At 48.4% G+C, this 22,844-nt stretch overlaps 1 protein-coding gene across 4 annotated transcripts in view; it reads right to left on the minus strand.

Moving 5' to 3' along the window:
* Window positions 1-22,844, minus strand: part of RBM27 (RNA binding motif protein 27) — a 1,859,884-nt gene that overhangs the window by 486,581 nt on the left and 1,350,459 nt on the right. For all 4 annotated transcript variants that reach the window (XM_069652445.1, XM_069652444.1, XM_069652443.1 and 1 more), the window contains one exon: window positions 5,270-5,423. In XM_069652445.1, coding sequence (XP_069508546.1) covers window positions 5,270-5,423 — 154 coding nt within the window. The remainder of the gene's footprint in view (window positions 1-5,269; window positions 5,424-22,844) is intronic.

Below are 22,844 nucleotides of genomic sequence, written 5' to 3' on the forward strand. Positions count from 1 at the left end.
CAAATAACTGATTCACATGGAACTTCTAAATTAATTTAGACGAAAAGCATGGGTGTGTGCAAAACCACCTTGTCTTCCTGAATAATCAAAAAGGGATCTTGAACTGAAAGGGCCTGCAGTTAGTAACCCTCCTTATCCAGATAATGGCCACTAGGAAGGCAGTCTTATTTATTTTGAGATGTTTTTATTGGCATTTAAAATTAAACATAAAGCAGTTGAGCTTGGGTTATGCATCATGTTGTCAATTGTGTGATATGTTCGCCAAATAAACAACAGGTAACAGTAAACCAACAATAAAAACAAAAACAACTTTGACTGTCCTCTCTGCTACCGCCACGGGCGGTCTGCTCTTTTCGTGTGGGCTCCAAAGCCGGCACCGTCCCTCTCTGCTATAGGAAGGCAGTCTTATAAGTGAGGGCCTTAAGGCTAGCCCTGTGCATGGGCTCAAAAGGAGACCCCATTAATCTGGTAACTACCACATTCAAGTACCATCCGGGAGTTGGGTTGGAAATTGGGGTATGAAGTCTCTCCACCACTTGCATGAAGGACTTAATGACAGGGATTTTCCACCACAAAACCTTGCTCTGGGATGTGGTATACGCAGAGAGCGCGGCCAGGTGGACCTTTAGGGAATTAAAAACAAGTCCCGAGTGCAATAGGTGTGTTAGATAAAGGACACTACCTTTAGGGGAGCATGCAATGGGATTGATATTCTTAGTATTTCACCATATAACAAAGCGCTTCCACTTGTTGGAGAAGCAATGCCTGGGTTTTTGTGCTTCCCCGAGTATGTCCATGCATCTTTGAGGGAGTTAAAGGTGCTTAAACTATGACTTCAGGAGCTGTAGGGAAGGCATGGTATCCCACGTATTGACAAGGGCACAATGGATACAATTTGTGAAACTTTCATTGAAAATGTTGGAGTTGGAGAAACTCCTATTCTGCCCTATAACTAAGATGGGAGTAGTCTCGACCTTCAAACGATAAACAAAACAGCCCTAGTGGAGATTGTCAAATCAAAGTGGCCTATGCTAACAAAAAATCCCAATGCCTGCCCCATCTCTTGTACAAAAAAGTGTAAAAAGAAAAAAAATATATGCAAAAGGAAATGCCAGTGTTCAAATGATAATGTGGCTGAACCAGCTCTCCTCCCCACTTTAAGCCTCACGGGGTAAGATGATGCTTGTAGGCAGGATTACATACTCTGGCTCCGCTTCCAACACAGTACACAGTTCAAAACCGTGGATCGAAGCCAGCCTGGCCTTGCATGTTTAAAGTTCCTTTCTCTGACTTTCAAAATATTGTTTAAACCATAACATTCACAAAGGTCCCCCCTCTGATGGGCTCTGACCTTTCAAGATACAGTTCACACAAAGTTGCAAGGGAACATCCCCAAGCTTAATATACTTCGGGTCTCCCTCATTCAAGCTCGGATCACTTTCGAATGTCTAAGTCTTTCGAATGTGCGTGGCTTTTCGTTACAGACCACTGCAGGACCACTTTGACTCAAAGTTCACTATTTACTTTCACTCTTGCTGTTTGTTCACCTTTAGCTTCATTCAATGCACCTTTCACTGAGACTTTCGAAGGGGCTACTTCCTTTCACTGGACAACTCCATTACTTAGTATCGCTGATCTTGCAGCTGTATTTTACTTTAAAGTTCATTCATGGGTCTGCCTTTCTTACCATCTCACCCACACGCATGCAGCCTTCACTTGTGATATGATGTTGTTACTGCATTCACTTCAACACACACCGGTCTCTCAGGTTGCTTGCCAACTCACCGGCTGTGTGTGCTTCTTTCTTCTTTTTGCATTTTCCGATATTCAAGTCAAGGTTAATACCTTAGGCTTGACCTCGCCTCCCCAACACTGCCATTCACCGAGGAGGGTCGCTGGCGTCCTTGAATCACAATGCAATCTTCCCTTGTGGATCTGGCCTTCTCCACGTGTCTTTTGCGGTCTGTCGGAGGCAACAGCCTCCAGTAGGGAAGCCTTGCGGTTTTCAGCCCGCTGCTCTCGCCCCTTGGTCTGTTGCTCTGCTCCAGTAGGTACGCCTTCGTCCCAGAGGTTCTGCTTGTTCTCATGTTCCGCCTTGCTCAGAGTGTCTCTTTAGGTGTTGCCTTTTATTCGTTTGAGGAGAGCAGATTGATATCAGGTGTATGCACTTAGGGTAAAGTGCTTGACTTTGCCTGACCAGATTAACAAGACTTTTCCAGTACGATGTGAGCGAGTGAGTCTGGTTACTCTCAGTCACCCTCTTCCTCGGCCCAGTGTTTTTATAAAAAAGGGGATGGGGTGGAGTTGTGATTTTGGAAAATCCCAAAAAATAGGATGGGTAGATGAACAGACCGGGGGAGGGGGCGAACTGCATATCACCATTGGCTATCTCATTCCAAATCCTTAAAGACCCCTCACCTAGGTGATCTTAACACACTGGTCCACCCCCAGGAACTGGATCCAAAAGCGATGGCCGTGTCCTGGCCACCTGGATGACTAATCCCCGAGGACTAGTGGGTGAGAGTCCAGCTTGGCTCTGTGAGAAACCAAAGGGTAAGTTCAGTGTTTGGGGGCCCTGATGCAGTTTCTCTCCCTGGTCTTCAGACAGCATGTTGTATGGGTATGGCAACTTCCTGGGCGACTGACATTTCCATGAGATGGGAGAACCAAGGCCATCGGGCCCGCATTGGTGCCACCAGGATCATTGTGACTTGTTTCTGGTGCATCTTGTGCACTATCCTGTTGAGAAGGGTCATCGGGAGAAATGTTATCCAGAGACCGTTCCTTTGGAGCGTTTCTATGGGCACCTGGAGGCGTAATCTGGGCATTCGGCATTCTCCGGAGTTGCGAACAAGTCGATCTATGGGAAACCCCATTATATAAAGACGTTGAGTAGAATGTGCTCTTGTAACTGCCACTCATGCTCTACGGGGGCGCGGGGGGTCTCTGTTGCGCATGTCTGCCAGAAGATTGAGTTACCCTGGAACATGTATTGTTTGAGTGCCCACTTCCAGATGTTCTGGGACAGTCTGGATAGCCCTAGAGAGTGAGTGCCCCCGTTTGTTCAAGTAGTACATGGCTGTGTTACTGTCTGTAAGGACCAGAACTGTCTTCCCCTGAAGGTGTGCCACGTGCCCTTGTCATCCAGTGTTCCAGTCTGGTAGGTGAGATCTTGGCTGCCGTGGCCATGATCTTGGGCATAGGAAACATCCTGGCTAGAATCATCTGGGTCATCTCTTGGGGGTCCCGATTGGAGAGGGGAGGGGTGGGGGGGATTGATACCCCAGAAGAGTGGAGGCTCTGGGACTTAGGAGGGAGGTGGCACGGGTCCACATCCCTATGCCTCTTTAAAATGTCATCCAATTGGCCTGAGTAATCAACAAACACTGTCATTTTATTCATACAGGCCTCTAACCTGTCCCTGATCCATTTACAAGAGTCTGAAGGATCTGGAGGGGGAGATGCGGAGGGGGAAGGCTGGCAGGAGGAAGGTCATGAAGTAGGGCTCTAGAAAGAGGAGTGGAGGCGGGTAAATAGCCCTCAGGCGAAGAAGGGGCCTTCCTGGGGTCTGAAACAGTCGAAGTAACCTTGGAAAGCTTCTCCCAAAGCTTTGGGAGTGATATTGCCAAGTGAATCCGTTTCGGCACATCTTTCGGCAATGCCGCGTCGGAGGGTGAAGATTTAGAGGGAGCGCCCACGACAGAAGGGGATTTGACACCATGCGTATGCGGCGGATGTAGTTGCGCAGAGGGTGTCGAACCACGGGGTTCGGAAGGCCCAATCAAAGATTTAAATGGACCAGAGGGTGTGAAAACGTTCCTCGACGAGAACGCCAGGGAGAGTTTGGGGGTTGTGTGCTTAGAAGCATGTGGTGCGGGAGTATCCCTGTCGTTGGGGTGCGATTTCCCCAGAGCACTGCTGGTGGCATGCCTGTCAGTGACGGACATGTGGGAGCATGAAGGATCCACAGTAAGATCAACAGCCTCCAAATCGGAGCTGCGGATGCCGATGGATTCCTCGTCTGAAGAGATGTTGGGGGAGTGACTCTTGGCCTGCATAGCGTAGGCCGCCGACTGTTTGATACGCCTGTCTTTCAGAGTCTTGGGCCGAAAGAGCATACAGGCTTTACACTTGTCGTAACGAAGAAGACACCTATTGCATGAACGATGGTGTCCTTTCCAAGGGAATTTGCTGTTGCAAGACAGGCAACATTTAAAGGGAGTCCTCTTCATAGACCAGACCAAGAGAAGGGGTAAAAGAAAGGCATTCACATAGGAGAAAATACAAACAGGACCCCTCAAGGCCACACAGTAAACAGTCGTCGATCCGCCCAGGATGGAACGTCAGCAGACAGTATCATTTTTATTTATTTTTTTTTTTAAAGCAAAATGGCTCATTCCTTACTTGACTGAATGAGTATTTTACAAATAGTTTCATTTCTCACCTTCGCCTATCTCCCCCCCCCCCAAATGCACCAATTTCACAGCAATAATAAATGTCCTTGCCTAGATCACTTCTTGCACTCCAGTGACTCCATACCTTAACCAAATCCACCATCTGTATATGCCTGGATCTTTAAATGCCTATATTCAAACCCTGGGATCAACATTTCAACAGTGCTCCCTGGATCTCTAAATGCCAAACCGCATGCTATGCTGAACCTTTTAGGCCCTTAATCCCCATCAATGCCTCTATAGGCGATCCTGTACACCCAAGTCATCAATCAATCCCTTTGATATAAATCAATGTTGATTAAAGTGTTAACTAAACTCCCAAAGAACAAATAGGACCGAACCCATTTGGTAAAATGTTATATACTCATTTCAATATAGTCTAACAGGTAAGTTTATTCATGTTCTAGAATCTAAGGTCAGTATTTACTCTTACAGCACAGCACAATCTGCCACTCTAAAATGCGTTATCAAACATTTTCAAAAATGTAATCCAAATCCATCCTTGAGGGTAATGACAAATTATTCTTACAAGTGAAAGTTAAATCCCTGAAATATTAATTTCTGTCAAGCATATGCATGTATTTTCCTTTATTGCATTTCAATTAGTTATGTGCTCTATGTGGACTAATTTGTTTGACAAACAGTTCCAGTTGAGTACCAAGTTTCATTTATAAACCATTCAACAACCAAAACCAACCAAACTATTAAATACTGTAGAAGCAGGACTCTGCATACCAGTCTCTATTGAAGGGGTGTGATTTTTTAAATACTGTTAGAAAGGTTCCTTGATAAAATTAAGAGGACTGTTCCATTACCTGAATATTAACAATTGTCCCGAATTTGCTGAAGTGTTCATTCAGCTTGGTAATGTTGTTCAGTTCAGGAGGCACCTTTCGGACTTCTAGTTTGGTGTTGGTGAACTGAAACCTTTTGTTAAACATGGGCTTGTTTGGATTGTTTGGTCCTTGCCTATAATTAAAAACAAGAAAATGGGGTCAAAATAAAAATACATATGTGGCCTGGAATTGATATTCGAACACACCAGTCACTGTTGCAAATTGGGATACTGTATTGCTGGTCCAACCAACTTGGTACGATATGTCATATTTAAAATTCCTTTATCTTACCCTGGACGATAGATAACCTAAAGTCTAGTTTCAGAGAAATCTCAGACACTTCTGCTAACAAAGCAAATATTACTGTAAGTGTGAATATTCAAACAGAGTGGGTGTGGGGTCTTGAAACATCTAATGACAAACTTGTTTCTATAAATTGTGATTCATATTAATTTAATGTTAGAATGAAATAATTGTTTTCTATAATCAACTATCCCATTGGGAAGTATGTTCTATGGATACGTGTAAGGGGGCAAGATAGTCGTCGATAGTCGTTCAATTTTGTGTTAGTTGACCTGTATGAGGATTACTGTTGGATTGTTCTTACCATTCAATCATTACAAAAATTGTTTACAACAAATGCTTCTTTTTATGGAACTACATTAGTTGTCATTTTTAATAAAACATATTTCGATATATTTTGTTTAGTTGTGTCAAGCCATTAAATTGTTTTTCTATAGCTAGTGAAATGGTACTTGTATACATAGGCATCATTTAATCTACAAATAGTTCAGAAATAATACACATTTTCTGGACTCATTACAGCTGTGTTTAGAATGCCTATTTATAGTCGAAAATACAAGACTCGCCCAGTTCAATCAAAATGATCATAGTTAGTACTCTGCTTCTCTCTCAGTTTCTTCATCATTCTGATGAATTTTCCTCCTTTGCCTCTGGCATCCTTAGTATAAATTATAATTCATAATTGTTATTTTATAATGCGCTTAATACCGGAGACCAGTTTCTAAGCAGTTTATAATTTAACTACCAGTTTCCACCAAATAAGCCACATCTCAGTCATGCCTGTACCAATCCAGATCAGGTCAATGTAAAGTACTTACTTTAATGAACTTAACGATTGTGGGGAGGGGTGCCACATCTGCTGATCGCTCTGGTGAAGCAGGCCGGGTATCAGCTGAGGCCTGATCGGTAAGCAGACTGACGGATGCTGAAGCTCTGAAAACCAGAATCTGGCTTGCCACCAAGGGGCTAGGAACGGGAGAGTGCAATTCGTTGTGTTCCTGAGCTTGCATAGCGCCCGGTGAATCAGGAAGAGGCAGAAAGGCATAGGCCCTCATGTTGTGCCACGGAATCGCAAGAGCATCCCCCCCGGGAAGAAGCGCCTAGCCCGTTCCTGAAAGCATAAAGAGGAAGTTTCCGGTTTGATGACGTCGCAAAGAGGTCCACTTCTGGAGTGCCCCAATGGCGAAACAGGTCATAGAGGATATCTGTGTTAGTTTCCCACTCGTAGCTGACCACCGCTCGTCGGCTGAGAGAGTCTGCAGTCACATTCAGTTGGCACCGGAATGTGCACTGCCAGCAGCCAAACACTGTGCTGAATGGCCCTTTCCCAAATCTGAATGGCTAGATCTACAAGGGGAGGTGACCTGGTACCCCCCTGCTTGTTGATGTAAAACATGGATACCACATTGTCTGTGCAGATGCGGACCACTTTGTTCACAATCACTGGCTTGAAAGCTTTGAGTGCCAGGAAAATCACCAGAAGCTCCAGATAATTTATGTGAAATTGTCTGTCCTGTGGCGACCATAGATCGAAAACCTGAAGATGATCCAACGTTACACCCCACCCAATTAGGGAGGAGTCAGTCGTAATGGTCGTTTGAGGGGAGGGCTCCTGAAACGGAGCACCCACCGACAGATTGCTGGAAGATGACCACCATAGGAGATCTGTCCTCATGCAGGGTGGAACCGGAATAATTTTGGTGTCCAGGTCCACTGCCTAAAGCCAGGCGCTCCGAAGAGCCATCTGCGTGAGTCGCATTTTGAGACGAGCAAGGGGAAGAGCAAGCACGCATCAGGCCTAGAAGCCTCTGGAACCACCAGGCCGACATGCTCTCTGACTGTATGAAAACCTGACACGTGGTCAACAGATCCGCCATCCTGTCCAGAGTCAGGTACACGCTGCAGTCGATCGTGTTCCAACGGAAACCCAGGAATATCCGGTCCGGAGAGATTGTCATGGAGGATTTCCACCAGTTCACCGACAGCCCAAGGCAGAACAGGAGCTGGAGGAGAGACTGAAGGTAGCACGAGGCTTTCACTGGACAAGGACTGCGCAGAAGCCAGTCATCCAAATATGGATACACATGAATACCCTTGTAGCCGAAGAATAGCCGCGATGACCGACATCTTCGTGAAGAGACACCGCGCTGAGCTGAGACCAAAAGGGAGCACTCGGAATTGGAAGTGCTCCTCTCCCAGGGAGAACCACAGATATTTCCGATGCGGGCACCAGATCGGGATATGCATATACGCGTCCTGAAAGTCCACAATGCTGAATCAGTCGCCCTTCTGAAGAGAGGACTTTATTTGGCAGGGCCTGATAATCTTGAACTTCTCTTGGGGAAGAGAAAGGTTGCACTGGGAAAGGTCTAAGATGGTGCGCAGGCCAGCCTGGTTGGGTTTGGGCACCGTGAACAGACCAGAGTAAAAACCCTTCCCTCGTTCCACTAGGGTAACGGGTTCCACCGCCTTGAGATCTAGAAGCTTCTAGACCTCTGCTCTGAGGGAGGGCGTCCCCGACTGCTGAAAAGGAGGATTGAAGGGTGGGGTGCAGGGGGAGGGGCAAGCAAAGCCGGCCCGAGGGATGGACAAAACCCACTGTTCTTCGGAGTTTGCTACGCCTCCAGATGAGACGAGATTCGTCCTCCCACCGGAGACTCGATGCGAGCGCCAAAAAATATAATTTTACAGATTTCGACAGAGAAACTACCTGTCCCGGAAGAGGAGGCTGAAGACCGAGAGAAAAATCGACCCTGTTGCTGTCTCCGACGGGAAGCCTGAGGAGGACCGAGACTGGGATCCAGATCTCTGAGCTTCGACTGGGGGCTTCACCAGCACCGACAGAGACGAACAAGTTACTTTCTTACCTGGTAACGTTCTTTCGATGGGATGGTCCGACGACGTATTCCATATCTATGACAGGTAATGTCCACACCTGTGCTGCTTCGGAAAATCTTCGGCGTCTGCGTCCGACGTCGATGCGCCGTCCCCGAGGACCTCCTCCGACGGCCGACGTCTCACGATGTGATAAGTAGGACGCAAGATGCCCGTAGCCTCAGTTGTAGTTTTTACCCCCAGAACGTGTGCCACCAGTTTTCTGCCAGTCAGACACACAAGGCCTTGCGGAACGCAAGCTGCAATCGCAAAAGAAATTCTGCAGCGGGGAAGGTAGGGAGGGAGCGATATGGAATACGTCGTCGGACCATCCCATCTAAAGAACGTTACCAGGTAAGAAAGTAACTTGTTCTTCGAGGGGATTGGGTCCTCTGACGTATTCCATATCTATGACAGACTCCCAAAGCAGTACCAAGCAAGGAGGTGGGAAAAGAATTTAGAACACAAATGTAGCATGCCCAATCAAATTGCAGAATAAAGGACTGCCTTGCCAAAGGCCAGATCCTGCCCTCTGGTGGAATCGAGGGAGCAGTGACGTACAAAAGTATGTACTGAAGCCCAGGTGGCTGCATCACAGATGTGACGAAGAGGAACACCCCTCTGCAAGGCAGTAGACGCAGCCACTCCCCTGGTAGAATGGGCCCGCAAGCCAGCCGGAGGATCCTTACCCGCCAAGCGGTAACACTCAAAGATAGCTAAAATAATCCAACGAGACAAAGTCTGTTTCGTCACAGCTTGTCCCAAACGCTTTCCAGCGTAACCAATGAAAAGTTGATCGTCCACTCTGACCCGGGACATGCGCGAAATATAAAAGCTCAACGCTCTCCCTGGGATCAAGCCTATGGAGCCTCTCCCCTTCCTTACCAGGATGTGGAGGAGGATAGAACGCCAGAAGAACAACCTTCTGGCTCAAATGAAATTCCGAAACCACATTCGGAAGAAAGGAAGGACGAACTCTAAGGACAACCCTGTCCTTATGAAACACAGTGAAGGGTGGCTTAACTGAAAGTGCCTGTAACTCACTCACTCTGCGAGCGGAAGTAACCGCAACCAAAAACACAGTTTTTAGAGTTAACAGTCTCAAAGGGCAAGAATGCAAAGGCTCAAACGGAGCACCCATAAGAAACTTAAGAACAAGGTTCAAATCCCAACCGGGCACCAGAAAAGGTGACGGAGGAAACACATTAGTGAGCCCTTTCAGAAACTGAGAAATCAAAGGAATCTTAAAATAGGAACATTCTTCAGACGAGCGTTTAAAGCTGGACAGCGCCGCCAGTTAACCTTTAATGGTCCCCACTTGTAAGCCCCTGTGGCCAAGGAAAGCAAAAAAGACAGAACCATGGGAATGTCACACTCAAAAGGATCCACATTCTTAACTCTGCACCAGTCGCAGAACTTTCTCCAACGGCAATGGTACAGAGACTTTGTTGCCGGCCGCCTGGCCGAGAGCAACACCTCCATCACGTCTTCAGGGAGGTCCCAATCCTTACACCTCAACCTTTCAGAAGCCAAGCGTGAAGGTTGAGAGATCTGACCTTGGGATGGAGAACCTGACCCCACTCCCGTGAGAGCAGATCGTCTCGGTAGGGAAGACGACGTGGAGGGCAGATGGACAAGTCGAGAAGGTCTGGGTACCACGTCCTCCGGGCCCACGCTGGAGCAATGAGGATCATCCGGGAACCGAACCTCCGTAACCTCCGCAGTACTTGCGCGATGACGGGGACTGGAGGAAACGCGTACAGCAGTGGGAATGACCACTCCACCACGAACGCGTCTCCCAAGGCTCCTTTTGGAGGAAATTCCCGTGAGCAGAACCTTTCGCACTTCCGGATGACACTGGAGGCGAAGAGATCCACTTGAGGGGTCCCTCAAAGGGCAAAGATCTCCAGGAGAATCTCCTGAGCCAGCTCCCACTCGAGAGATCGTGCTCTGCCTGCTCAGAGCGTCCGCCGTCTCGTTGTCATCTCTGGCCAGATGAACAGCCGAGATCGAAACTTCCTGCTGGATGGCCCAGACCTCGACCTGCATCGCCTCCCTGCACAGAGGAAGTGACCCTGCCCACCCCCCCCCTTTTTGTTGAGGTAGTGCATGGCCACCGTGTTGTCGGTTAGAATCAGGACACTCTTTCCTCGCACAGTCGGCAGAAAAGCCTTCAGGGCAAGCCCGACGGCCCTCAGCTCTAACAGATTGATATGGAGTCTGGACTCCGACGGAGACCAACGACCGATGACTGTCAACTCAATCTGCCATGTCCAAACCCGACTGAACGGCCTCACACATGGCATCCTTGCCATCCTGAACCATAGCAAGGAAACCATCCTGTTCGTCCCCTTCGGGAATACATTCAGCCGCTAATGCAACACAGTTCCACAGAGTGTGTGTGAAATGAGACAAGGCACATATGGAGTTGGCTGCCTGAAGCGCCATACCCCCTGAAGAAAACACTTTCTTCGCCCAGTCATCAAAACTTTTGTCGTCCCTATACGGAGGGATGGTAGGATACGACGCCTGCTTTGCCGGGGCCGTAGCCGCCTGCACCACCAAACTCTCCGGAGTGGGGTGCCTGGACAAGTAGCAGGGGTCGCTACTGGCTGGACGGTATTTTCGCGACAAAGACTTGCCCACTGCCGGGAGACTCTCCGGAGCAGTCCAAGCCGCTGCCACCCTTCTCTGCAGAGCCATATGAAACGGCAGTACTAGGTCAGTGGGGGGACCAAGATCAAGGATGTCCATGAGATCATCCTGAACGAACTCCCCTGGGGGAGCCGACCAGCCCAAGTACTCGGTGACCCGAGACATAAGGCGCCGTACGAAGAATCGGCATGAGTGCCAGGCTCCGGCCTACAAAACTCCACCTCCGGAGAGGTGTCCAGTCCACTGGCATCATGCAGTGACTGCCTCAGGTCATCAAACTGGCTATGGCCCGAGAGAAGCTCATCTGGTACCGTAACCGGAACCAAGCCTTTATCAGAGCCTTCATCACCCTCTGAAATGTACTCCAGGCGGTGAGAGGAAGACACCTGGGGACCAAAGCTATGCCTGACCTTAGCCAGAGCCTTTCTAGGGGCTAACCCCGTGCCACGGGGTCCCTCCGACACCACCGCCTCGAAAGGCGTCGAGGGCGCTGAGGGCGCTGAACGAGTCGGCGCCGGCGTCGACAGAAACGGCGTCGACAGAAACGGCGTCGACGTCTAGCGAATCAGCGTCGACGTCAGCTGCAGCGCCGCCAGCATCGATGGCGTCGACACATGCCTCGAAGCCGGAGCTCCGAGCGTGTCTCTCGACGACCTAGGCGCCGACAGCATCGACGACCCCATCGGAGGCAGAGCCTCGAGAGAAATCGTCGACGACCTCGGCGCCACAGGCACATGATCACGTGGTCTCGAGCGCGTCGAGGACCGGGACCTGAAACGGGCATGGCGAGAACAGCTACCCTTGTCCGAGCGGGACCTTTCCCGCGAGCCGTGCCGACCACCCGAGCCCGAAGGCGTACGAGCGGTGTCTGTCGACCGGTGCCGTCCGACCCCACACAGAGGCGCGGACGGATCGGTTCCCTGCGATTCAAAAATCGCTAACATCTGCTTCCCGAAGGAAGCCCATTCCTCCAGTGTCGCTTGCATGGTGGAGGAGTGGCGAGACCGACTCCTGGAAGGAGACCCACTGGACTTCCAACAATGACGCGGAGAGTCGCCTCTCGGGTCATCTGTCGAAAGCCTAGTAGACCTCGACTTCCGGGGCTTAGACACCCAACCTACCGACAGCTTCTTCTTGCGTTCCCACAAGGTCTTGGCCGTGAACGACTGGCAGTCGACAGTCGTCCGTATCGTGGGCCTCCCCGAGGCACCAGAGGCAGGCGTTGTGCGAGTCCGTGACCAACATCTTGGACCCACAGTCCCCGCATTTCTTGAAGCCCGGACGCGGGGTTGAAGACGAAGTAGACATCGCCACGAACAGGTCTTCACAAAAACCGAACAGGTTCAACGAACCGAGAAGAATACAGCAAACTCCAAAGAGTTGAGGCGTACCGAGATTCACGAAGCGAACACCTTCGCGGAAAAAACAGAACTGAGGCTACGGGCGTCATGCGTCCTACTTATCACATCGGGTGACGTCAGCCGAAGTCGTCGGGGACGGCGCATCGACACAGGACGCAGACGCCGAAGATTTTCCGAAGCAGCAAAGCTGTGGACATTACCTGTCAGATATGGAATACGTCAGAGGACCCAATCCCCTCGAATTGGCAGTTTGCGTGCTCGCCTTAGTCTTTGTAAACTCATCATCCTTTGAAGAATGAAACAACTATTTGCCATCAAAAGGCAGGTTCACAACTTTATCTTGGACCTCCTTCGAAAACTTTGTTGCATGAAGCCAAGCTTGACGAGGTGTCCACTCCCAACATGAGGCCTCGAGCTGAGGTGTCGATGTGGTGCGCAGCAGCCTCCAGCATATCTTGCGCCAATACCCTGGCATCACAAACCGGGTTTAAAGTCTTCCAGCTTGTCCCCAGGAATTAACTCCTGGAAGTCCGCCAAATCCTTACACAGTTTCATATTCGCCACCGCCAAAATGAGCTCCGCGTTAGCCTGACACAATTGCAGCGCCGATTTGGCAAAAACCTTCTTGGCCAAGAAATCGAGCAACTTGTCTTCCTTGGCCAGAACTTGAGCCGAGATAGCAGAGGTCACAGAGGCCGGCTTGGATTGCAGAGTGGCTTCTGCAACCACCGTTGAGGAAGGGAGAGGACATGACGCCAAGGCTACTTCCTCAGAGGTGTGGAGCCTGTAACGGGCGTCAATTCTCTTATTTATATGTAGCCCAGTGTGGGGTTTATGCCAGATGGTCTTTCTGTAGGAACAGGCCGGTGCGCTCCTGCAGAGACAAGGTGAGTGTCCCCGAAAGCACCCCTTCCTGCCGAGCGAGTGCCTCGGGTCATCATGTCCAGAACATGGTCATGGAATGCTCTGACAAAACGGGGCTGGTCCTCACTATCCTGGTCTGCCTGAGGGTCGCCTAGAACGTCAGGATCCGCCGGTTGACGTTTCGCTCTGCTGGAGTCAAGTCAATCGGAGACAACGGAGGCAGAGGTGGAGGCGGGCTGGGCGGTAGAGGTGGTACCGCTGCCGGGGCGACAGGTGCCGTGACTGGAACTGCCAGGGCAGGGTGCGGCACCAGAGGGCAGATGTCCCTAAAAAGACCTTTAAAGTACTCCCTCATGGGATCAGTGTTCATAAGACTGTGAAACTTCCCAAAAAAAGCATCCTCTGCCAAAACTTTAGGCACTGGAATGGGCAAAGGCCACTCATGAGGGGCATACCCCCCCCCACAAACGTAGTGAGGAAGGCTTCCAAGAGGGCCGGCCACCAATGGGGTCTATTACGACCAGTGGGGCAGAAGTAGGAGGAAGCGAGACCGTATGCGGTAGTGGCATCCGAGCGTGCCAGTCACAGCAGGGGCGAACAGATTCACACTGTCCCGTGGACACGGTTGTCCAGCAAAAAGAACGTTCCCAGAACCCGCCATCGATAGCGTGGGTGTGAGGGAAGAATCCAAAGTGGCCGCCGTAGACCATGCAGGAAGGCCCGCCATTTTGTGAGCATCTGAAGAGAACTACGTCACATGTGTGGATGAGGCAGCCTCGGCAGAGCCGGTACTATGGGGCCTGGGATGTTTACTGGACATCCTGTCGTGACCCTTTGAATTAGCCTCCAAGAGAGGAACCTCGGCCAAGCCGGTAACAGAGGAGAAACTATCAGTGACCTCTCCCTATGCCCCTCAACAGAACCGGAAACCAGCGAGCGCAGGATTACTGAGGAATCCACCTCGCAGACAAGACCTTAACGGGTCTCTCAGTTCTGTCGGTACACACCTTAGCCTCGATTAGAGGAACCTCGGAACACAGTGCGGTCTGTATAGCTCCCCTGAGAGGGGCCTCGAACAGTGATTCAGTACAGAAAGCCTCAACGGAGGCCTCGGGGCGCACCACAGTGTCTGTATGGGAAGCTCCATATAAGGAGACCTCGGAGCGAACTCCGGTACCCAAAGCCTCAGCATGACTGGGCTGGCTATTAACACCTGGTTGGTGAACCTCAGATCGTGATCTGGTGTAGGCAGGCCCCTCGCGGGAACCCTCTGAGAAAACCCTGTTATGCCTATTAAGCCTGCGAGGCACCTCAGGGGAAACTCCGGTAGCAGAGCTCTTGAAGCCCCTCCCGGACCTGGAGGAGCCCTGGGAAGGAGTCCCCCCAGCTGGGGTGCCCTAAAAAGTAAAGAATTTACCGGGCGTCTCTTCTTTTTTCGTCGATGTAGAGTTGAAAATGCGGTGGAGGAACTCGTTTGAAGATCTCCTCCTACTGACGAGGACGCCGCTGAAGTGCCCGGACCGAAAGGGAGTCGCAGTAGAAACACGAGTCCCAACGGTGATACGGTCCCAGACACTCCAAGCAGAAAGAATGGGGATACGCCCTAGTGAAACGACGATCGCAACAGGAACAAGAGACAAATCCCAAACGATCCGGCATAGACGGAGGACTACGCAACTGCAGAACCAGAGCAGCAGGAGAGGACAACAGGAAAGAAGAACAATGTCTTCCCGGTAATGCAAGTGCATCCAACCCCCGCGTGGAGAAATGGACTAGATAGCGATGCACAGGGCGGAGCCAAGGAGGGCGGGGTTATGGCCGCGTGTGGTACTCTGCATAAAAAGAGAGGAAGGACGCATTTTTCAATTTGATGCTTTTTTACAAAAGTGCTCCGGTATCGTCCTACTGGGCGGAATGTCCCAAAAGTATGGAGGAAAGGGGATGTGACGTAGGAGTAAGAGGAATACACAATAAGCAGTGAACATTACAAACAATAGAAAGATCATGGACCCTTCACATAACAGTGCTCATGACTACACAGTGCATTACATGCCTTTCAATTAGTTGCAGGGGCATATCTAAACCCCACAAAAAAAATATCAACGCAAAGTACATGTATCCCACTGCCCATATACATGGAAAGCAGAGGAGTGTGCCGAAGCTGTAACAGCTAACACCACTACATGTGTATGTAGAAAGAAATGCAGCAGACAGAGGACACCAAACCAATGAATGCACAGCGGACTCCCCCACACAGTGGAATACTGGAATTGGTGAAAAGTAACAAGCCCAAGCCTTCTACAGAGCTTGCTCAAAAGAAACCCAGAACAGGTAGTAGACACTTGGTATCTCTCCCTATGCCCCATCACACACCCTCAACTCATCAATTCATAGAGAAAGCAAGACCTTGCAAGGGAGACTCAACCAAACAGCAAGCATTCTATTTGAATTTCCTCCCCCGGCCTCCCACCCGGAAGTCTGCAATCTTCAGCTCTCCAGAGGTTTTGGACAACAATTCCCATCAGCCCTCACCAGCATAGCCAATGCGAGTCCTAATCCAATACATCAGGAGAGCTGCGTGTTGCAGAATGTTCGGCAGAATTGCATGTAGTACCCTCTGGGACCACCACATACAATTAGGACTACTATTTAAGCAAAATCCAACCTTTGGTATAAGTCTGTACTACACAGTTTTGTGGTAGCGAGCTGAGCAGCCAGGCTTATCTCAAGGGGATATGTGAGCAGTACAAAATGTTACACAGAGGTCTTACAATCATAGTGGTTCAAGTAGACACTTACACTCAAGGTTTCTTGGTAAAACACTTATACATTTATTACACAATCATTTAGAAAACATTCACTAGAAGGAGGCAACTTAATATCATACACAAATATACTTCAGCACAAAACCAATAAGTTTCTGAACAATTTAAGCTCCCCTGAAATAGGAGCCAAAGGGTATTTCAGTCACTTTGAAAGGGAAGGCAAAGGCACAAGTTAATAGAATAGATCACAAATACTTTCCTAGGCAGTGCAAATAGTTTTAGTTCACTAGAGGACTCGATTCAGTTCAATAGGCCTAGGCCAAAGTCAATGGGTTAGTGTTGTGGATAGGAAAGAGCAGTTCTTGAAGTGAACGGTCTTTGCGAAAGTTCTCAGAAGTAGTTTGTACGAAAAAGAATCATATGTTGAGTCACAAGCTGATTAGGCCTGTAAATTGGTAAAGTTCCACAAACTTTCACCGCAAGAGAAACGTTCTCTCAATCGGGTTGGCACAGTACCTTAGAATGAAGCAAAAGATGTAGCGGAAGACGTTGGTTCCTGGCAGTTCCTGCAGATCTCACTGTTCCTGAGCCTCAGTCGTGGGGACAAGATGGAGGACGTCAGGGGACTCCTGCAATGCACGAGTCCGTCGGAAAATGCTGACAAAATGGAGTCACTTCAGATCGTGTAGCTGTTCTTCAAGCACACAAGCTGGTGTCCTTCCCCCTGGTTAATCCTAACCAGCTTTCAGAATGGAATCCAGGTGGCTTACGAGTTGATTGGTCCTACCAACTGAAAGGAAGAAGTCGTCCTTGAAGGGGCTTCTCTGTCGATAGGAGCTTGGCAATTCGGACATGCAGCAGGGCTTCACTGGGCAAACCAACAGTCCAGGAGTTGCAGCAGCCGTCCTCTTCCAGCTCGTCTTCGGTTCTTTCGTTCCAGTGGTCAACTTTGCTTTCCAGTCCTGGAGACTCACCTTTTAAACAGTTTTCTCCCATTCATTCCAGCCTGGCTGCCACTCACCAGCAGGGTGGATGTCCTTGCCGGACAGACAGCCAATCACGCCATAATGCATTTGGGTCTCCTAGGAGACTAAGCACAGGGAGTTTTCGGCACCTCCATCACTTCCTGCCCACCCCAGACACTCAGGCGCCAGAGGCGGTATTCAGTCCTGAAGCCCGCCAAAGGCATGGAAACAAATGGAACAAACCTGGCTTGGCGCGCAGAGACAAGCACTAGAAAGACCTTTCCAAAAAGAATGGAGAAAAAACACCACCAGGACCCGTTTAAACAAAGGGACTTAAGGCGCCATCTTGAAAAACATGGCTCCTGCATTTTTAGCTACTGGTGTTCACGGTCGGGAAAAATCATGGTAGTTTGTTCTAAAACCACTGCCACCTGCCAAATCGATAGAAAAGGCTAGCATTTGACTGCTTCATGAGTTTCTAGACACAGGGATACTAGATAACCCTCCAGCACTCTATAGGAAGATAGTGTGTGCTGGATCTAGGAATTTAAAAAGACTAGTAAAGTCAATTTAACCTTACATTCTCTGGGAAACAGTAGTTTGTCCCAGAGAAGGTATTAAAACCTTTGGGAAGTCTAAACAGACATCCCGGTGTCACTGCACTGAGGGTGCTGTGTAACACACATGAAGATACTTATGGAGTGATCTTAAAACTCCACAATCAAAAGAAATAACCACAGAAAGCAAACAGAATTAAAAAGTACAGAGTCCCAAAGTTCAGGAAAAGAGCTGCGGGGGGAAGGGAGGGGAGGGGATCTCTAAAGTAGAGAGGAATTAGCACATATTTGAGACTTCTGCCCAACACAGAACCTTGACCTACACGTTCTCATGTGTTGGGAGAGGTTGCACAGTAAACCCCTGTAAGGGAAACTGTAGAAAAATCCACCAAAGGGAGTGGACACCGCCAAACTGTACAGTCATCAGAGCCAAGAGGTGGTGTAAAAGTGAAAGGTTAATGTTTATGACCAATAACATTACAACATATAAATTAATACATCATTTAGTCTTCCTATTTCTAGTGCAACTACAAATGCCATATTGCCCTTTCGTAAAGTGGATATGGTAAAATCTAGCACTTCAGCATACACTTTATCATAAAGAGGTATAGGAAAGGTGCTCCGAGTATGCACCCATTGCTAGATCAAACTACAACAAAGATAGTGAGTTTGCAAACTGAACTATGGGTGGAACAAAATCTCCTAAAATGAGGGTCGAGTCAAAAATATTGTACAAACACACACAAGTAATTAACAAGAAAAATATTCCACCTACACATTGATGACCTGCTAAAGCCCTTCATTTATTGCATTACTTTGTCACACAAACAACAAACACAGAAAAACCACACCACCAATAAAGCATGTTACAACAATAGAGAGCCTCACAACACAAACTCCCTCTATGATGCAGCCATACAGACCAGATTTAAAGACTGTAGCGCTTAAAACAAGGACAAAACATATTGCTCTTGCTTGAGAGAGAAACTCTACCGGGAAAGGTGTGTTGCGCTACCATATATGTCAGCATACCAAAACAGCGTAATTTTTGTTAATTTGCAGGAAAGGAATTTTACGACAAGAATCATATGGGTAGTCCCCTTTACAAGCTCCTGGGCTGGGAGGAATGTTTATTTTAGAGTAATTTGTTATATCAGAGAAAGAGGAGGTGTCAATCCCAGATATCGAAAAAATTACCTTCATGGTTATTTTAGTACTCACTAGTCCTTGCTCTCCCTGGTTGGGATGCCCTGCACTGGAAAAAAAGCTTCTCCAAAAGAAGGTGTTGTCACTTCCAAGAATTTACATTGAGGTTCAGTGTATGCATGCATCCCTCCATGTGTCTGGCCCACAGCCTCCAAGCGCCACAAACACGTTCTGCCCGTTTTTCTGCCATGGATGTTGTGGTACAGCATAGGCGCATGGGGGTATGGAGGGCAGCTGGGAGGGCCTTGTCAAGGAGGGAGAGCAAAGACTAGGAGTACTGGAATCACCATGAAGGTAATTTTCCCATGCTTCAGCCTCCTGTACTACACTCCTTCCCAACTGGTTGTGAACTCAGACTGTGAACATCCATGAAATAGGTGGAGGAGACTGCATAGGCCCGGCAAGGGTTCAAGAAAAAAAGATTGCAAAGTTGGCCAAAGAGAGCATCCCTCTTGGATGAGAAATCCAAAGAGTAGTGCCACACAAAAGCATGAGTAGCAGCCCAGGTAGCAGCCCTACAGATGTCTCATACAGACATGTGTCTGTAAGGCAATTGATGTCACCTTAGCTCTGGTAGAGTAGGCGCACATTCTTTCTGGTGCTTGGAGAGCAATACGCGTGTAAGCTTTGGTAACGCAAGTAGAGATGGTAGCTTTACTTGTCAGTCAGCCACACAAGGGGGAACACCAAAGCCCGAGTCATGGAAGCCCTTGACGCAATGCCACCATTCTCAAAGAACACCCTAACACAGAAATTATGAGGGGCGTTAAAGAAACCGGGAGGCGGGCGAACCAGATATAAGCAGGGATGAGCCAATCAGAATCCCAAGAGGGGTAATCAAGAGGATGAGCCGAGGAGGGGCTAATATTGAGAACTCCCTAAACCGGGGTGATCATTCCCATATCCCCACACCGGGGTGAGAAAGCGGAAAGTCCATAAGGGACTGACAGAGACAATACCCACAAGGGGGTGAAAACAACCAGAGAGCACGACTCTTGAAGTGGAATAGCCAACAAAGGCCTGAGATATAGAGTATGCCCACAAAGGGTCGGACGCTATCCAGTACGCAGACAGCATTGAGGGCCAGAGGTAGTTTGCAAGTCCAAATTAGAGACAAACGTGATTTGACACAAACACTTGCCCAGGGGTCCTGAACTACATACTATATCAGATGAGAAAGACCAAGGACCCAGATTTGAACTCCAACAGGCTGGGGCATGAGAGAAGGCAATCCAAAGACACAAGTGGGTGGGAGAGTCAGAAACCAGCCACCTGAAGTCATGTGCAGGGGCGCCGCCAAGGGGGGCCACGGCCACCCTTATAAAAGCATGGGCCCCCCCACCGGCCCATTCATTTATGAATGTTTGTTTTGGTGTGCCACCCCAAGACTTCAAGTGGGGCCACCCCTATGAAAAATGTCTGGGGGCGTCACTGGTCATGTGTAGTGAGAACCAACATACTTAGGCAGAGGTTTATGTTATTTAAGTTATTAGTGGCAGGGATAGAACATAGTTTAGAACAAGTTTGGACAGGACAGAATTTTCATGAGACATCCTGACTAGCACCATTTTATGATTTTCCTTAGAGTTAGGGAAACCATCAACACAGCTATAGGGTTAGTGGAGGTTTATTTTCCTTTAATAAAACCTGTGGAGCCATGTCTTCTTGTCCGTCTCCATGTCTGACTTATGAAAGATGGTTAAGCTCAGACCTTCCCTTATGATGGAAAGCACCCAGGTATTATTATTATAATAATAATTTAGCATTTATATAGCGCTATGAACCCTCAGGTATCTGAGCGCTGCTCATTTTTACCCACGGTGTGTGGTGATCATATATCTACCTCAGAAGGATGAATGGCTGAGTTGGGCGCTGCCGGAATTCGAACCTGCCTCAGCAGGATCTGCACAGATGTCAAAGCGAGCACTCTACTCGCTTTGACATCTGTGCAGTATACTCTACTCGTATACTACGTGATATTCCACCAGGTTTTGTAAACAGAGCTAAGCCTTCCTCTCACAGTGGATACATAATGCCTGGAAAACAGTGGAAGATCATGTACCTCACTCTGGAGTTAAGTTGATTTTGGTGCAGAGTCATCACTGGTGGCAGAGGAGACTGTTGGCTTGTGTCTTGATCGAAATCTTATTTTTGGAAAAATTTGAAAATGACTAGGGAGCACAAGACTTGCCACTGGTGGACGGTCTTGCTGCAGTGGGCTAAAAAAAGAGATCGAGATGGCACAGAAACGGCATGCAACTATTTGGCAGCAATAACGTCAGTCTTGCAGGGTTTAAGTACTTCATTCGTTGAAGGAGAAATGTTTTTACATCAAAGGGTAAATTATTCACTTTCTCTGGGATGTCGGCATGAAGAGAAGAGGTTTTTGAGGTTTGCATGCCTCCTCAACCACTCAAAAAAACCTGTAGCCCTGGAAGTGGTGTCAGCCGAAAGAAAAAAATCCCCCTGAACCTCAATAGGAAGCAAATTCTCAACCTTGTCTCGGGCATCCCCGTTCTATAAGTTGTAACTGGCTAGTAAAGCTAGTGCATAAATCTGTTTCAGAGAAAGAGAAGCATCTTGATCAATTCTTTCCTGAGATTTCCACAATTTTGAATCGGTTAAGGATAGAAACTGGATCCTGAATAGAACCTTTGCCCTTACTAAGGGCTACAGAGACCACCACAAACTGTGCTAGCAAGTTTCCATCCTTAGGGGATTTAAAGACTCTAAGGATTTGAAAATAATCGTTTTACGTGACCAATTGCTTGCTCCATTATAGAAACCTGCATTGTTAACAGGGGGGCAAAGAAGAAGAAAGTCTTCACAAAAGACTGGATGCAGCAGGCTTCTTAGCCTTTGATATTACCGAGCGAAATTGTTTCGAGGAATGAATAGGTACTGCCTTCTTTTAAAGAAGGAACTTTAGCTGCTCTGGGTCCCATTGAAGTGGGAGGGTCGACTGTTAAATCTGTTGGCCGAGACATTCAAAAACACAGACATAATGAAATGCATAACTACAGATGTAACAGAAGCAATGAATTCTACAGTGGGTGAGGAGGTGGCTCTGGAACTTCTACGTATAAGGAATTCAAAGGAGATGTAGAGGCATCAATTGAAATTGGCAATTGAACTCTAGTCAGAGAAGCCATATAATTATTAACAGTATTATGAACATTTGTATGGAAAGATGGTCCTGAAGGTTGAGAGAATGGGGCTAAGCCCAGCTCTGGTGAAAAATCTGGAGCAGGAGAATTTTACTCTCACACTGGGGTGAGGTGGTACCATGAAGTATTGAGTTGGTGCAAAGTGATCCGACTAACTGCTATCAGAAAAGCAACTTTATATGCAAGGCCTCTGCAATGCCTCTTAATAGCTATATAAATTGGGTTAAGGGGAGCACACATGAGTTGAGGTCCCACAAAGGGGGTGGGTGAACAGCTGCAGGGAGAATACATTTAACCCCTTCCATGAAAGCCTTAACTGGGACTCTCCACAAGGAGATTTTATGTTGAGCTCTAGTGTAGGCTGCCAGATGAACAAAGTAGGTTGAACACAGGGGCATGGCCAAGTGGCAGGAAGACGGCAGCATAAAATATGGACTGATTTTGTATTCAAACAGACCTTTAAAGCATGTGCACCTCTAGTAAATGAGGGCAACTGTATTTTCACCTACTTTTACACTGCTGCTGGTCCGTCTGATGTGGAGGCTCTGTCGCTTTACGTGCAGGTTGTACAGGTTCCGCGGCCCTTCACCTCAGCTGCAGCCTCCGGCATAACTTTCTCCTCAGGGCCCGCTCCTGCAGCCTCGGCGATCGTTGGTGACAGCTCCATACTGCCGGCAAGAGCTTTGTTTTCAATTCCCGCCCGCTAAACACAGAGCACTTTATATCTTCCCCCGTGTGCACGTATGCTGGTGGCTGTTGGTTAATACATTGAAGCAGAGGCAAAAATAAAGCTCCATTTCAGGACACCTGCTATCCTGATGTAGGGATTAGCGGCGA

The sequence above is a fragment of the Ambystoma mexicanum genome, chromosome 3p (assembly GCF_040938575.1).
Source record: "Ambystoma mexicanum isolate Mex_15411 chromosome 3p, UKY_AmexF1_1, whole genome shotgun sequence".
Lineage (NCBI taxonomy): Eukaryota > Metazoa > Chordata > Amphibia > Caudata > Ambystomatidae > Ambystoma > Ambystoma mexicanum.